At 49.2% G+C, this 16689-nt stretch overlaps 1 protein-coding gene across 3 annotated transcripts in view; it reads right to left on the reverse strand.

The window, feature by feature from the left end:
• Window positions 1-16689, reverse strand: part of DCAF8 (DDB1 and CUL4 associated factor 8) — a 71866-nt gene that overhangs the window by 41591 nt on the left and 13586 nt on the right. For all 3 annotated transcript variants that reach the window (XM_063946979.1, XM_063946978.1, XM_063946977.1), the window contains exons 4-8: window positions 11435-12108; window positions 4306-4446; window positions 3730-3824; window positions 3531-3641; window positions 3178-3250 (exon numbers count right to left, since the gene is read on the reverse strand). In XM_063946979.1, coding sequence (XP_063803049.1) covers window positions 3178-3250; window positions 3531-3641; window positions 3730-3824; window positions 4306-4446; window positions 11435-12108 — 1094 coding nt within the window. The remainder of the gene's footprint in view (window positions 1-3177; window positions 3251-3530; window positions 3642-3729; window positions 3825-4305; window positions 4447-11434; window positions 12109-16689) is intronic.

Raw genomic sequence — 16689 nt, forward strand, 5'->3', positions numbered from 1 at the left:
TTCTGTAGTGCAGTGCAGGGGAGAGACCTGGGAGCCGTCCTGACCAGCGGAGCTGTGTAAGGAAAATGGCGCTGTGTGCTGAGATAGGCCCCGCCCCTTTTCCGGCGGGCTCGTCTCCCGCTCTTTAGTGTATTCTGGCAGGGGTTAAATATCTCCATATAGCCCCCGGAGGCTATATGTGAGGTATTTTTTAGCCAAATAGGTTTTCATTTGCCTCCCAGGGCGCTCCCCTCCCAGCGCCCTGCACCCTCAGTGACTGCCGTGTGAAGTGTGCCGAGAGGAAAATGGCGCACAGCTGCAGTGCTGTGCGCTACCTTTAGAAGACTGAGGAGTCTTCTGCCGCCGATTCTGGACCTCTTCATGTTTCAGCATCTGCAAGGGGGCTGGCGGCGAGGCTCCGGTGACCATCCAGGCTGTACCTGTGATCGTCCCTCTGGAGCTGATGTCCAGTAGCCAAGAAGCCAATCCATCCTGCACGCAGGTGAGTTCACTTCTTCTCCCCTAAGTCCCTCGTTGCAGTGATCCTGTTGCCAGCAGGACTCACTGTAAAATAAAAAACCTAAGCTAAACTTTCTCTAAGCAGCTCTTTAGGAGAGCCACCTAGATTGCACCCTTCTCGGCCGGGCACAAAAATCTAACTGAGGCTTGGAGGAGGGTCATAGGGGGAGGAGCCAGTGCACACCACCTGATCGGAAAGCTTTACTTTTTGTGCCCTGTCTCCTGCGGAGCCGCTATTCCCCCATGGTCCTTTCAGGAACCCCAGCATCCACTAGGACGATAGAGAAATCCTGTCTAAACAGGACTTTTAAAGACGCCCAAAACAATTGTACGTGCACCAATTTGCAGAACATCCCGACTGTTTGTACTTTTTCAGCCTCTGTACCAGTTAGATACAGAGGGGAGTATAGTGACCCATAAACACACAAACGGCGGCCTAGTCAAATAGCAGTTAGCGGGCGGTAAGCAATTGCAACAGCGTGCAAACTCCAGCAACGGCCCATCAATTTACTCCAATCTCAACCTGCAGAATTTTGTACGCGGCTCCAGGATAGGGCAGAATAAATAAAATAAATAAATCAGGGTGTTGGGGGTAAAACATAAGTGCCACATAAGTGCCCACTTACAGCGCGAGTCAACTCCTGGCCAACTGAATGGACCTGAAAATGCACACTGATGAGCAGTAGAATAAACAGCAATTACTTTGGACTATAGCAGCCGTGTGCACACCCAATTAAAAGGATTTCACCCCATGTCTGGCCGATAGTGAAATTCTTGGATAATGAGACAACTTATTTTTCAGAAAGACAACTAATCATTTAAAATTCTTAAATCCAGGAACAGCGAGCTTAAATATACAACCAAGAAAACCCCCCACATAAAAGGCCGACTCGTCAAGAAAAGTTTACACTCTGCACAGATAAATACAACGTAGGCCTGGTGTCAATAACATAGATAGGTGCAGAATTCCCCCCAGAGTAACATTAACTAGGTCACTGGGGAGCTGCGATACTATATCAGGAGGGAGCGTCGTCTCCTCACGCCTACACTCAGAAGATTAAAAAGAAAAACCACACAACTACAACAACAACGTTCCCCCATGGATTCCCCGTGTGACAGAGATCTGATCCTTTGACCCATGCGGGTGACATGAGGTAAACAAGGGGCAGGCCTATTGTTGTGCTCCCGCTGCTGTGGAACTACAGATCCCATCAAGCCCAGCTACAGTTTTAGCATGCTCTAACAGCAAACTGTGACAGGGCATGCTGGGAGGTGTAGTTTCATAAGTTACCTACCCAGGGATAAATCATGCTCACCCAAAGGCCAGGAGCAGAAAACGTAATGCTCAGGGACAAAATGACTCAATCAAAGGCGAGTCTCCTAGCTGTGACTGGAAAGGGTTAATAAAGTCTTCATTTTATCTGGTGTACACAGCTAAATTAGGTGTTTTTCTCCCTTTACAGGAAACAACTGGGAAGTAACTCGAAATGACAATTTCATGATCTGATAATAGCAAACTCAAAATAGCTGTTCCTCTGAGGGTTGCATGGGTTGGGCATTGCTGTGTTGCTAGAGCCACTGTCTTCCTGTAAGAGTCTTGCACAGCGGTCAAGTCTCACCTGGTAGTATTCTGACCTACTCACAGTGTAGCTCAGGCCAGGCTACATCCGTCACAGACAACACTGCCCAATAGTCATTGAGGGATCCGGTATGATATACTGATAAACGGAATGCCGGCGGTCCGAATACAGACAGCGGCATCCTGTCCTTCAGAATCCCAACACCCCCCCAAAAAGTACCCTAACCCTCCCCTGCCCCCTACCCTAACCCTAACTCTCCCTTGTGGGTGCCTAATGCTGGCCATACATTAGGACGATATCGGATACAAATGTATGATTTCAACGCATCGTATGATGCATTGTGTGCACATCGTATGCGTTTTCGGTAGGCTTACGATGCGATGCGCTTCCCCGTTGGTCGAATGTCGCATCATATGATCATTCGTGCAGCCCATATTTTCCGTCGGAATTGTATGCACATCGTATGCATCGTACGATGGTGCATACGATCAGCGTCCTTTTAAATGACTTTATTTTTTGTCATCACGAGCTAGGTGAAGCATACAATCTTACGATTCATCAAATGCAAAAAAAAAAGCCAAATCATGTGCGATGGGTTTCACGGAGGATTGAAGGGAAATCGTATGAGGAATCAGATCGAATGCTGGTCATCCTAATGTATGGCCAGCATAACTCTAACCCTCCCCGCTGGTGCCTAAACCTCCCCCCCTCTCCAGTACCTTACCATCCCCTTCCTGTCCCTGCACCCTAACCCCCTTCTAATGCCTAAACCTAACCTCCCACCCCCTCGCTGCAGGACACAGCACATCCTGCTAAAAGAACGTTCGGGATCCCAGACCTCTGTATTTTGACGCCGGGATCCCAAGCTCGGTTGGGATTTTGATGCCATCATTATGCAGTCGGTTGGGACTCTGGCGTTGATATTTTGACTGCCAGGATCCCGTCCGGGTGCATTTGAACTACATCCCTCATTGAGAATAAAGCCACTTACTGCAGCATTACAGTGACAAGCCATCACGTCTTACAGAGTTACTACTGCAGCTCTAAAGAACAGAACATTTCTTCCAGCAACTTCAGAAATTCACACCACTGGACTCACCAAATGATGAGGACAAAACTTTTTCAGGACGCCGTTATTTTCATTCTCATTGATTTTCCGCTGGTCGTAGATCCTAAGAAAGGACAAGCTGTTAGATTAGACACCAGTAATCTGTGATCTGTGTGACCCGCCCTGGACGTACGCAAATCTATCTTCAACCAAGGTACAAGCGTTCTTCAGGCCTATGGCGGAGCACATGACGCAGTCAGCTGTTCCACCCTCCTGTCTGTATCCACCAGAGAGCACAATATACAGATACAGGGAAACCTGTGTAAGTAACTGGTATTTACATTCCCATAGAGGCGACACAGAAGAGGACATACAGGAAAAGGAAACACAAAGGAGGCTCGTACCTGACGAACTGGTCTCGTCCTCCCACAGCAAACTGGTAAGTGTTGGCTGGATTAACGTAGATGGTGTACAGTCCGATCTTCTTTTCCTTCTCCTTTGTGACCACTAGCCGCCTTTATATGGGAGCAAGACACTTATTAGACAAGACCTAGGGATGTGGTGAGGTACATACTGAGAGGGGGAAGGGGGATCTCTACTCACGAGGCAGGCCGGTCTTGCCGTAGGTCGATGGTGAAGACAACAGCATCCTCGCCGGCTGACAAGAAAGTGCATGGGGAGTCTGGTTCTAGGGCGAGCTGAGAGAGGCGAAGGAAACGGAGCTATGATCCATGACGTGCTCTCTTGTATCCGAACACCTAACTCTCATAGGAAGGCCAGAACAAGAGAAGGCTGGCGATCTGCTAGAACCCCTTCCCCCAACCTTACACCCCGAGTAGCCGGTAATTCCTGGTGTGACCCTGGGAACTGTATTATGTGCATCTACATCTAAAGAGACCCCTATTTATTATCATTAACCCACAGGCAGGACCTGGTAACAACTCAGTTTTTGCTGCAACAATATTATCATCAGGAAACATTACAAGATAAATTATTATATATTAGATACCATCATTAATTTGGCAGCGCAGTCTTTACCCTATTCCATTCTATCGTGATCCCCTAAATGTACAGTGCCACATACTAGGTTGGCGTACAATAATGAAAATATAATGTTCGGTTTTAGTCCCGTGCTAGTTATTTGCCTGGACCGTGCACAACACAACACCCACCGCTCACCTTGTGTGAGGCCCCTTTGTGCTGGGCCACCCGCTTTGTGTTCTTGCAGCACTGAGTGGCTGAGAGCTCTGCAACGCGCACCTGCCCGTCGCGGGCGCACATGGCCAGCGTGGAGTCGCCACTGTTCGGCAGGAATTTTGCCTAAAAGAAGAAAAACAATAAATGCATGAGCCAGGGAGAGGCAGCAGCCACCACCAATCACTCTGCGCGCTCAACTAATAGTTATAAGAATGGAACCAGTGGAAAGGGTAAGCTCATACGTGGCTTCCTACACTGTAGTGGCAGCGGTCATGGAGTCATACAGCAATATCAGCTTTGCCTCATACAGAGGTCCATGTCCACTGCAAGCTCCCTGCATCAGTCCGACAGGTGCCTCAGATACCAACTCTGTGCAGCCAAAGTATCCTACTTCTTCCACTATAACTTAGTCTGTGGGCGCCATTCTTCTCCTAAGCAGAGACTACTGCTGTCCACACACACACACACACACACACACACACACACACACACACATCACTCCTCTCCTGATATACTCTGTCCTGCTGGGGACCCTGCTCCTCCCACTAAATAACTCTCAGTCTGTGGCTTCCTGCTGCCTCCATTCCCCTCCTCACATCATGTCACTGCCCCTGTCACATGCAGCCCTGTCCTCACTGACACATTACTCATCTCCTGATATACTCTGTGCTGCTGGGGACCCTGCTCCTCCCACTATATAACTCTCAGTCTGTGGCTTCCTGCTCCCTCCATTCCTCTCCTCACATCATGTCACTGCCCCTGTCACATGCAGCCCTGTCCTCACTGACACATTACTCATCTCCTGATATACTCTGTGCTGCTGGGGACCCTGTTCCTTCCACTACATAATTCTCAGGCTGTGGCTTCCTGCTGCCTCCATTCCCCTCCTCACATCATGTCACTGCCCCTGTCACATGCAGTATTATCCTCACTGACACATCCCTCATCTCCTGATATACTCTGTGCTGCTGGGGACCCTGCTCCTCCCACTATATAACTCATTCTGTGGCTTCCTGCTGCCTCCATTCCCCTCCTCACATCATGTCACTGCCCCTGTCACATGCAGCCCTGTCCTCACTGACACATCACCCATCTCCTGATATACTCTGTGCTGCTGGGGGTGGGAGGACCCTGCTCCTTCCTATATATATATATATATATATCACTGTGGCTTCCTGCTGCCTCCATTCCCCTCCTCACTACCACATCACACACCTATTGATAGACTCTGTACATTTGCACCTTTATAGAGCTAAGGACCGACCCTCAGTACAAGGTCACTCACAGGAGGGCTAGAGGGTGGTAAGTGATTGCATTAGTGTCCATTGAGTAGGAGTTCCATACACTGAATTATGTCCAATAGGAATCAGGCTTTAAGGAAAATGTTCCCCAAAAAAACCTTCAGTCCTAGGATGGTGACCTCAATCAAGAAAATGGTTTCAGCTACAGGTGAAGAAGAATGATTTGGAGATCGATGACCCGATTGTGCGAGCAATCCAAATCCATGCCTAGTCAAAGCACTGTAATATCCGCCATCCCAGGCGGGTTGTTTATTTTCAACGCCCTTAATGGGGGACATGAGGAAGAAAGGGGTAGTCAGCAGTCTCCACCCTAGCTTTGGCGCTTACTTCGGAGGCATGCTTTTGGGTAGCGTTACAAAACACTCTTTACTTGCAACCGGGTTATCTTTATTGGATGGGGCTGAGAGACTGGCGGTGGGGATACTGGAGGTCAGCATACCGAGCCCAGGATCCCGACCGCAGAATGCCAGCAGGGGAGGGGCGAGCGCAACAGAGTCCCTTGCGGACTCAGCAGCTCGCTGCGCTCGCCAACGGTTCTATTCTCTCTGGGTGTCGTGGACAGCCACGACTGGGAATGGTCCCTGTTAGTCAGCATGCTGACTGTCGGGCGTTTGTTCGCTCAAGATCCCGGCGTAGGCATGGCGAGCACCGGGATCCCGAGCGGCGGTCACATGACCGCATCCTTATTACCTAAGGAAGGTGCTTTCCCCTCTACAGGTGGCAGGAGGATTCCCTTCTCCAGTTTAGCCTTTCCACTTATTTCCTGGGAGGAAGAAGAGCCAGGCAGCCTATCAGAATCCTACGTTATTACAAGCAGGTTGTCCCATTCACACTCCAGAGAAGCAGAGGACGCCCTCACCCAAATACGCATCTGCAGGAACCTAATCCTGAGGGCATAGAGAACATGTGACCTTTTACTAAGCCACCCTGAGGCAGTGTGCGCCATACGGCACAACAGTGTCCCAGTGGAAGCTTAGATGGACGGTGGTCACACAGTATGTTGAGGCTTTGGAAAGGTCTCTCCCTCTGCTTAGAGGATTCCTTGTCAGACATGGTGCAAAGCAATAAAAGCTGAATTACAGGAAAGAATAACTAACACAAAGGGCGGTATTCTAACGATATATCCCGCCCAATCTCCTTTCTAAAGTGATCCCTGTTATTTCGCCCATGGTAATCAGGTTTAGCGGCGTAAAGGGTTAGGGCGCCTCGCTACCCTGGGGGTAGTGAGGTGAAATGATGATACCACATCCGTCAGCAGAAACAGAACGGGTGTGGAAGGGGGCACAGAGAACTGAATACCGCCCATAGAATAGGGGGTCCATGCAGCTGGAAGACAACAATGTAATATGTGTGACCTACGCTGCAAATAGGATACAAGATGGGAGAGCAGCCCCAGTTATCCCACCTGTCTTATGGGTCCGTCTGTTGCTCAGCCTAGAAAGAATCTTATACAGAAGTGTAACGTTCCTGGTATCCAGAGGTCCAGTAGCCAGGAAGAGCTAGACTCCACATCAGAGAACTGCCCCCCCTGCTGCTCTGACACCGAAAGGTAGGTCTCGGAGCCTGGCTATGAGGGTGGAAAGAGAAAGATCCTATCGGACCAGCTTGCTAGGTCACTTCCCAGCAGGGAAGAAGACAGGATGAGGGTCACCTAATTAAATTCACCACTCGGCTGGGGACACTTCAAGACCTGAGCCACCAGACTGGAGGAAGGGGCTCTTCTTTTCTGTCCTGCCTCCCGTGGGTGCTGTGCAACCCCTAGCAAGAGCCTGTGTCCTCTTGGCTGTAGTAGAAGTGAAACGATAATACACTATCACAGATTCCACTAAATATATTGCACAGTAATAGCTCACTAATAAGTATGGTGCCAGACTAACGGTGATACTTGATTCTGACAGGGGAAACCATAGGAAGGACCTGTACAGAGGCAGCAGAATTTGTCTCTAGAACATGGACCTTTGGGGGCATCAGTCACCTCTCCTATCTATATACATGGTAAGGTAATATAGTAACTGTAATGGAATCAGGAACACATACATAAACACATAGAACAGGGATATCTCTCATTCAGAGGAAACGTGACAATGTATTGCATCACCTATGCTAACTTGCTTTATGTGATGGTTCATTGAAGATTATGTCACTGAAAACAGATAACATCTTAAATGAAGCTTAAGATCTGTGTATAATCTTTCCTGCAACAAGTATCATTGTAACTGTGATTCCTTCTGTATATATGGTGATATATCTGTACTATATAAAGAAAAGGCAGAAGCTGTGTGTAAATGACATTATATGTACCCCAGGGGCCATATTCAGAGTTGTTAGCAAGCCAAAAAAGTAAGCAATTGGGCAAAACCATGTGCACTGCAGGTGGGGCGGATGTAACATGTGCAGAGAGAGTTAGATTTGGGTGGGATGTAGTTATGTGACTGGCGGTCAGGAGACCGCCGGTCACAATACCTACCCCTTACATCCTGAAGCCTCACAAACCAGACGGTCGGCGTGCCGACTAAAAGGGACTATTTCCACTCGTGGGTGTCCGTAACACCCATAGAGCGTAGCTCGCCACAGAGTCTGCAAGGGTCTTCATTGCGCTAACCCCCCCCCCTCCCCCCACCTGCATTCTGCGGCCGGGATTCCAGCGTCGGGATGCTGACCGCCGGTAAAACATACCCAACCCGATCACACAAATAAAATTGCACTGTAAAAATAAAGCAGCCAGTATTTACCCTGCACAGAAACAAAATAACCCACCCAAATCTAACTCTCTCTGCACATGTTACATCTGCCCCACCTGCAGTGCACATGGTTTTGCCCAACTGCTTACTGTTTAGTTTGCTAGCAAACCTGAATAAGGCCCCATATACAATGTCTGCTACATGTGCAGAATATATAGTGATGCGCACAGTTCCACAGAGATGATTCAGAGCAAAGAGGAAATAGCGTCAAGCACAGGTACTCACACTCGTTCCTCAGGACCCCAGACAGCTGCACAGGTACTCACACTCGTTCCTCAGGACCCCAGACAGCTGCACAGGTACTCACACTCGTTCCTCAGGACCCGACAGCTGCACAGGTACTCACACTCGTTCCTCAGGACCCCAGACAGCTGCACAGGTACTCACACTCGTTCCTCAGGACCCCAGACAGCTGCACAGGTACTCACACTCGTTCCTCAGGACCCCAGACAGCTGCACAGGTACTCACACTCGTTCCTCAGGACCCCAGACAGCTGCACAGGTACTCACACTCGTTCCTCAGGACCCCAGACAGCTGCACAGGTACTCACACTCGTTCCTCAGGACCCCAGACAGCTGCACAGGTACTCACACTCGTTCCTCAGGACCCCAGACAGCTGCACAGGTACTCACACTCGTTCCTCAGGACACCAGACAGCTGCACAGGTACTCACACTCAGTCCTCAGGACCCCAGACAGCTGCACAGGTACTCACACTCAGTCCTCAGGACCCCAGACAGCTGCACAGGTACTCACACTCGTTCCTCAGGACCCCAGACAGCTGCACAGGTACTCACACTCGTTCCTCAGGACCCCAGACAGCTGCACAGGTACTCACACTCGTTCCTCAGGACCCCAGACAGCTGCACAGGTACTCACACTCGTTCCTCAGGACCCCAGACAGCTGCACAGGTACTCACACTCGTTCCTCAGGACCCCAGACAGCTGCACAGGTACTCACACTCGTTCCTCAGGACCCCAGACAGCTGCACAGGTACTCACACTCAGTCCTCAGGACCCCAGACAGCTGCACAGGTACTCACACTCAGTCCTCAGGACCCCAGACAGCTGCACAGGTACTCACACTCAGTCCTCAGGACCCCAGACAGCTGCACAGGTACTCACACTCGTTCCTCAGGACCCCAGACAGCTGCACAGGTATATTCATTACTCACTGACACATTTTAGAAAGATCCACAGGTGATGCTGTGAGTAGATCTGGAAAACATGAGCTGCTTGGGGTCCTGAGGACCGAGTTTGAGAACTATGCTTTAAGCTATCAGCAAGTATTTTCATTGCAGATATTAAACCGTTACGCTGTGCTGCAATACAAGACCATTAACACCAGGCTACACCACCGCTGTGTGGAACAACTGTTCCCATCTGAGGGGAGCTGTGCTGCACGCTCTGCATTCTTACATCTGATAAGGAGATAATGCAGAGGAGACGCTAGAGGTGGCAATACCTCATACCTCTCCTTTCATCACCTGGTGCTTCCAATGCAAAATCGCTAGAATACGGAAAATGTGGCATTTATTAGATCATGGTTAGCATGAATCTATTAGTAATGCCTTGCATGGGAGAGCCGATTAACCTATCCCTTAAAGGGTATGCTGTTACTATACCGCCTGCCGGCGGTCAGAATCCCTACTGCAGTCCCCAATTCCCACTCGGTCCATGCCACCATTTGAGTGGGAATATAACCTGTGGCAAGCTAAGTTCGGCACCGATGCATGGTGAGCGCACTCCCTGCCGGTATGCCAGCTGCCGCTGTCAGGATGCCGACAGCCGGCATATTGTATGTATTCCCCTTGAAGCATGCCAATTGAAGGAAACCAATGATTACATCCCCAGAAGTTTGGGAGGACAACATCTAAGGGTGCAATTCCCGATAATAGGCCTTTATAGTTATATGTGGAAAGAGTTGATAATAACAGAAGAGGGGACAGCAAGAGAGTGCACTAGAGGGGTTCAGTATGTATTATCGGCGGACGGGAAGCCGGCTGTCCATATCCCAACAGCAGCATCCTGACCGCCAAAATGCCGGCAGCAGGGCGAGGGCCAAGAGTCCCCTTGCGGGCTGGCTGGGCTTGGTGGCTCACCACAGGATCTATTCCCACTCTATGGGTGAGGTGGACACCCACTAGTGGGAATAGCGCGGAGATTCCGTCTGTCGGCTGTCAGGATTTCGGTGTCGGTTTCCTAAATGCCGGGATCCCTACAGCCGGCAAATTGACTGCATCCCTACTAGAGGCATTGAGGACTATCGGCATATTCCGTAGTGGGCCAGCCTCAGTGGTCACTGGGAGGTTTGCTCATCGTTCTGCTGGACAGGAGGAGAGATGGGAGGGTGGACAATGCACTGGCATGGACAGTAGGTTTACTCTCTTCATCTGTATCCAGTCTTTAGGTCGGCCACTATTGGTTGACATTCATTAGGTTGACATGGTCTCTAGGTAGACATGAGTTTTTCAAAAATGTTAAAAATTTTTGAACTTTTTCATACTTTACGATCCACGTGGACTACGATTGGGAAAGGTAACCTGTGCAAGCGAAGTGAGCCATGCGAGGGGACACGGTGCACTAATTGAGGCTCCCGGTCACTTCACGAAGAAAACGACACCAAAAAATGTTTAAAAAAAAGAAAAAGAAAAAAAAAGACACGTCGACCTTTTGTCATGTCGACCAATAATGGTCGACCCTATGAACCACACCCCTTTATATACACAGCTTGTCGCTCAAAGCAAATCAGCTAATATCAAATACTAGGCTCTTTAAAACTGCACCGACAGCTAGCTGTATATTTTACCAACGTACCCCCGCTACCCCTTAGCGCAGGCAGCTCAATGCAACCAGTTCTCCTGGGACCCCGTCAGTTCTGCAATACACGTGCATCTTTAAAGGGAGTATTGTGGTTGGTCAATTTGTCTTCTCTCTCAGAAATACACTGCCCTCCACCAACATGTACCTTCACCAATCTCCAGGGAAGACCTCATGGGTGTATCTACTGGTTAATAAAAATACACTTGACAGTAACTGGAGAGGGGTCAATAATGTTTAGGTCTATACCTGAAATACGTTGCTTTTGTGGCCACTTTCAAACTCTAACACGGGTTTCCGCTTCACCCAGTCCCAAACCACCACCTTGAGGTCATCGCTGCCACTTGCCAGCCAGGTGCCTCGCTGGTTAAAGTGCAGTGTGTTGACGCATCCAATGTGCCCGTCCAGGCCATGCAAGAGGCGGAACCGCTGTACGAACCCTCGCGCCCCACTGGCATCATATATGAAGCGATCGCTGCTACCAATCTCCCGCTGCCTGAGGGCCCGTAAAGCCCGCCAACGGGGCAGGGAGAGGGGAGTTTTCTCAGAGGCCAGCCAGTCTTCCAGGGCTTTCTCATCATCGGAAGAGTCCTGATCATGATTGGCCCGCTTTCGTTGGCCTCTTTTACGGAGACGATCTTCCTCCTCCTCTTCCTCATCATCGTCGTCATCCTCAGAATGGGAGCGGTCATTTCCCCGATTCTCATCGTTGATGGAATAGTGACCTGTATCGTCCATACTGTCAGAGTCTTTATCCTCCACTGAGCTCTCCGAGCAACTGTCTCTACTCTCCGCTCTGTTTGTACCAGTGTCATCGCCTGTGAGGCTCAAGCTGACGTCAGAGGCCTCCACTTCTATGCCGGACGAGTTCTCCTTCCCTTCTTCAGCACCAGACATGTCTTCAGGACTGCTGGAAAAGCTATCTGTGAAGCAAAAGAAAATATACGGGATCAGACTGATCACACAATATAAAGTCCACCTTCAGATGACCAATTTACTCACTTGATGCTACCATTATACAACTTTTACTAATTTCAATGGCCCTCTTCTTTCTTTTTTTTTCTTTCTTTTTTTTTTTAGAGGAGCAACGCACTTCATCCCAGCGCATCAATAAAACTAAACTACTAGAATTATTGTAAACAGGAGTCTGAAAAGCATAGAAGGAACTTGAAAAGCGCTCCGGTATGGCCGGTCACTTGATTCCATTTCGCCCCTTTAAAAGCGGGAGCAATGGTGCGACGTCACAGCAATACCAGGATGCAACACTTTCTCAGCTGGAAAACGTGAGTGACAGGTAGATGGGAGGAGACAGATCTGATGAATCTGTGTTAGTAACTCTCTATGAGCAATGGCGACCAGAGGTCTAGAGCAGTGTCAGAAGCCCCGCTGTGTGTCAGCACTGAGAGAGAATGGACACATGGCACACTCGGTCGTGTCTAAGCAGTCTCTGATTTATTCTGGGCAATGCCAAGTTTTATATCCTTTTTTAACAAGCAAGTGCATACACAGAATAATATTGGTGAATCATACAATTAACTGGATACAAAAGGATCATTATACAGAAAATCCCTTATCTTATAGCTACATCTAAGATGTGTGAGAGCGATGCGGTGGAGTTCAACGTTCTGCACCTGGCGAACTCCTCCTTATCTATTCTCATTATTTCTGTGTGTTGTGTGTGTGAATCGAATCCCATAACCTTCACAACTATATTTTATCTGAATACATTCCAACGCTATGAAGCTAATGAAATCAATCCACTTGGTAACTTTCAGAATATTCCTTGTGTTACATAAAGAAAAGCGTTTGCCTTTACAAGATGGAGTCTGTATGGGCAACTTTAAGATCAGATCTATCAGAACCTGTCTTCTCTGACATACTGGGCAATATTACAATTATTTTCACTCTGGCCGCCACTAGATGGCAGTCAATGGAGCAATTCAATTGTTGCTTTGTTCGGGAGTGATGGCTGCAAGCGCAGATATTTCAGCTTGCACCCCACGGGGGTGGCGATCTGAAATATGTGAGTAGTGAAGCATTTGGGCGCACAAACGTGACTTTTCACGTTGCGCCCTTTACTTTGGTCGGGTTTAGTCGCGTACCCGACCTCTACGTGCGTGATAGTAGGGTAAAAAAAAAAGATCAACTGAAAATCGCCCTGCGACCAACCGTCACTTTAGACGAGATCGGGCGCAATATAACAATTGATTATAGCACGCTGTATCCAAAGATACCAGAATATGCAGACATTAAAGACAACGGTATGTGATCTAGCAGTGTATCTATAATGGGTGCAGTCCAGGGGGGCCACTTATTATACTTACCTCTCCAGTGTCCTGCGCCGGCAATGCTGCACAAATCATCGAGAAAATGGTGCTGCGGCCATTTTACCAGAGATTTATGCAGAAGAATTTACTCACCGGTAATTCTATTTCTCGTAGTCCGTAGTGGATGCTGGGAACTCCGTAAGGACCATGGGGAATAGACGGGCTCCGCAGGAGACTGGGCACTCTAAAAGAAAGATTAGGTACTATCTGGTGTGCACTGGCTCCTCCCTCTATGCCCCTCCTCCAGACCTCAGTTAGGGAAACTGTGCCCGGAAGAGCTGACAGAACAAGGAAAGGATTTGGAATCCAGGGTAAGACTAAGACCAGCCACACCAATCACACTGTATAACTTGTGATAACCATACCCAGTTAACAGTATGAACAACAACTGAGCCTCCATGTACGGATGGCTCATAACAATAACCCTTTAGTGAAGCAATAACTATATACATGTATTGCAGAGAGTCCGCACTTGGGACGGGCGCCCAGCATCCACTACGGACTACGAGAAATAGAATTACCGGTGAGTAAATTCTTATTTTCTCTGACGTCCTAGTGGATGCTGGGAACTCCGTAAGGACCATGGGGATTATACCAAAGCTCCCAAACGGGCGGGAGAGTGCGGATGACTCTGCAGCACCGAATGAGCAAACTCAAGGTCCTCCTCAGCCAGGGTATCAAACTTGTAGAATTTTGCAAATGTGTTTGAACCCGACCAAGTAGCAGCTCGGCAAAGCTGTAATGCCGAGACCCCTCGGGAAGCCGCCCAAGAAGAGCCCACCTTCCTTGTGGAATGGGCCTTCACCGATTTTGGATGCGGCAATCCAGCCGCAGAATGAGCCTGCTGAATCGTGCTACAGATCCAGCGAGCAATAGTTTGCTTTGAAGCAGGAGCACCCAGCTTGTTGGGTGCATGCAGGATAAATAGCGAGTCAGTTTTCCTGACTCCAGCCGTCCTGGAAACATAAATTTTCAAGGCCCGGACTACGTCCAGCAACTTGGAATCCTCCAAGTCCCGAGTAGCCGCAGGAACCACAATAGGTTGGTTCAAATGAAACGCTGATAGCACCTTTGGGAGAAATTGGGGACGAGTCCTCAATTCTGCCCTGTCCATATGGAAGATCAGATATGGGCTTTTACATGACAAAGCAGCCAATTCTGACACACGCCTAGCTGAAGCTAAGGCCAACAACATGACCACCTTCCACGTGAGATACTTTAGCTCCACGGTCTTAAGTGGCTCAAACCAGTGTGATTTTAGGAAATCCAACATAACGTTAAGATCCCCAGGTGCCACTGGAGGCACAAAAGGGGGCTGAATATGCAGCACTCCCTTAACAAACGTCTGAACTTCAGGCAGTGAAGCCAGTTCTTTTTGAAAGAAAATAGACAGGGCCGAAATCTGGACCTTTATGGATCCTAATTTTAGGCCCATAGACACTCCTGACTGTAGGAAGTGCAGGAATCGACCCAGCTGGAATTCCTCTGTAGGGGCCTTCATGGCCTCAAACCAAGCAACATATTTTCGCCATATTCGGTGATAATGTTTTGCTGTCACGTCTTTCCTAGCCTTTATTAGCGTAGGAATAACTTCATCTGGAATGCCCTTTTCCGCTAGGATCCGGCGTTCAACCGCCATGCCGTCAAACGCAGCCGCGGTAAGTCTTGGAACAGACAGGGCCCCTGTTGTAACAGGTCCTGTCTGAGAGGCAGAGGCCATGGGTCCTCTGAGATCATTTCTTGTAGTTCTGGGTACCAAGTTCTTCTTGGCCAATCCGGAACGATGAGTATAGTTCTTACTCCTCTCTTTCTTACTATCCTCAGTACCTTGGGTATGAGAGGAAGAGGAGGGAACACATAAACCGACTGGTACACCCACGGTGTCACTAGTGCGTCCACAGCTATCGCCTGAGGGTCCCTTGACCTGGCGCAATATTTTTTTAGCTTTTTGTTGAGGCGGGACGCCATCATGTCCACCAGTGGCAGTTCCCAGCGATTTACAATCTGTGTGAAGACTTCTTGATGAAGTCCCCACTCTCCCGGGTGGAGGTCGTGCCTGCTGAGGAAGTCTGCTTCCCAGGTGTCCACTCCCGGGATGAACACTGCCGACAGTGCTAGCACGTGATTCTCCGCCCATCGAAGAATCCTTGTGGCTTCTGCCATTGCCATCCTGCTTCTCGTGCCGCCCTGGCGGTTTACATGGGCGACCGCCGTGATGTTGTCTGACTGAATCAGTACAGGTTGGTTTTGAAGCAGGGGCTCTTGACTCAGGGCGTTGTAAATGGCCCTTAGTTCCAGTATATTTATGTGTAGTGAAGTCTCCAGACTTGACCACTGTCCTTGGAAGTTTCTTCCCTGAGTGACTGCCCCCCATCCTTGGAGGCTTGCATCCGTGGTCACCAGGACCCAGTCCTGTATGCCGAATCTGCGGCCCTCGAGAAGATGAGCACTCTGCAGCCACCACAGCAGAGACACCCTGGCCCTTGGGGACAGGGTGATCAACCGATGCATCTGAAGATGCGATCCGGACCATTTGTCCAACAGATCCCACTGAAAGATCCTTGCATGGAACCTGCCGAAGGGAATTGCTTCGTAAGAAGCCACCATCTTTCCCAGGACTCGCGTGCAGTGATGCACCGATACCTGTTTTGGTTTCAGGAGGTCCCTGACCAGAGATGACAATTCCTGGGCCTTCTCCACCGGGAGAAACACCTTCTTCTGTTCTGTGTCCAGAATCATGCCCAGGAAAAGCAGACGCGTCGCAGGAATCAGCTGCGACTTTGGGATATTCAGAATTCAGCCGTGCTGTTGCAACACTTCCTGAGAGAGTGCTACGCTGAGCAACAACTGCTCTCTGGACCTCGCCTTTATGAGGAGATCGTCCAAGTACGCGATAATTAGAACTCCCTTCTTCCGAAGGAGTATCATCATTTCGGCCATTACCTTGGTAAATATTCTCGGTGCCGTGGAGAGACCAAACGGCAACGTCTGGAATTGGTAATGACAGTCTTGTACCACAAACCTGAGGTATTCCTGGTGAGGTGGGTAAATTGGGACATGCAAGTAAGCATCTTTTATGTCCAGCGACACCATAAAATCCCCCTCTTCCAGGCTTGCAATGACCGCTCTGAGCGATTCCATTTAGAACTTGAACTTCTTTATAGAAGTGTTCAAGGA

This window comes from Pseudophryne corroboree, chromosome 12 (genome assembly GCF_028390025.1).
Source record: "Pseudophryne corroboree isolate aPseCor3 chromosome 12, aPseCor3.hap2, whole genome shotgun sequence".
NCBI classification, from domain to species: Eukaryota; Metazoa; Chordata; class Amphibia; order Anura; family Myobatrachidae; genus Pseudophryne; species Pseudophryne corroboree.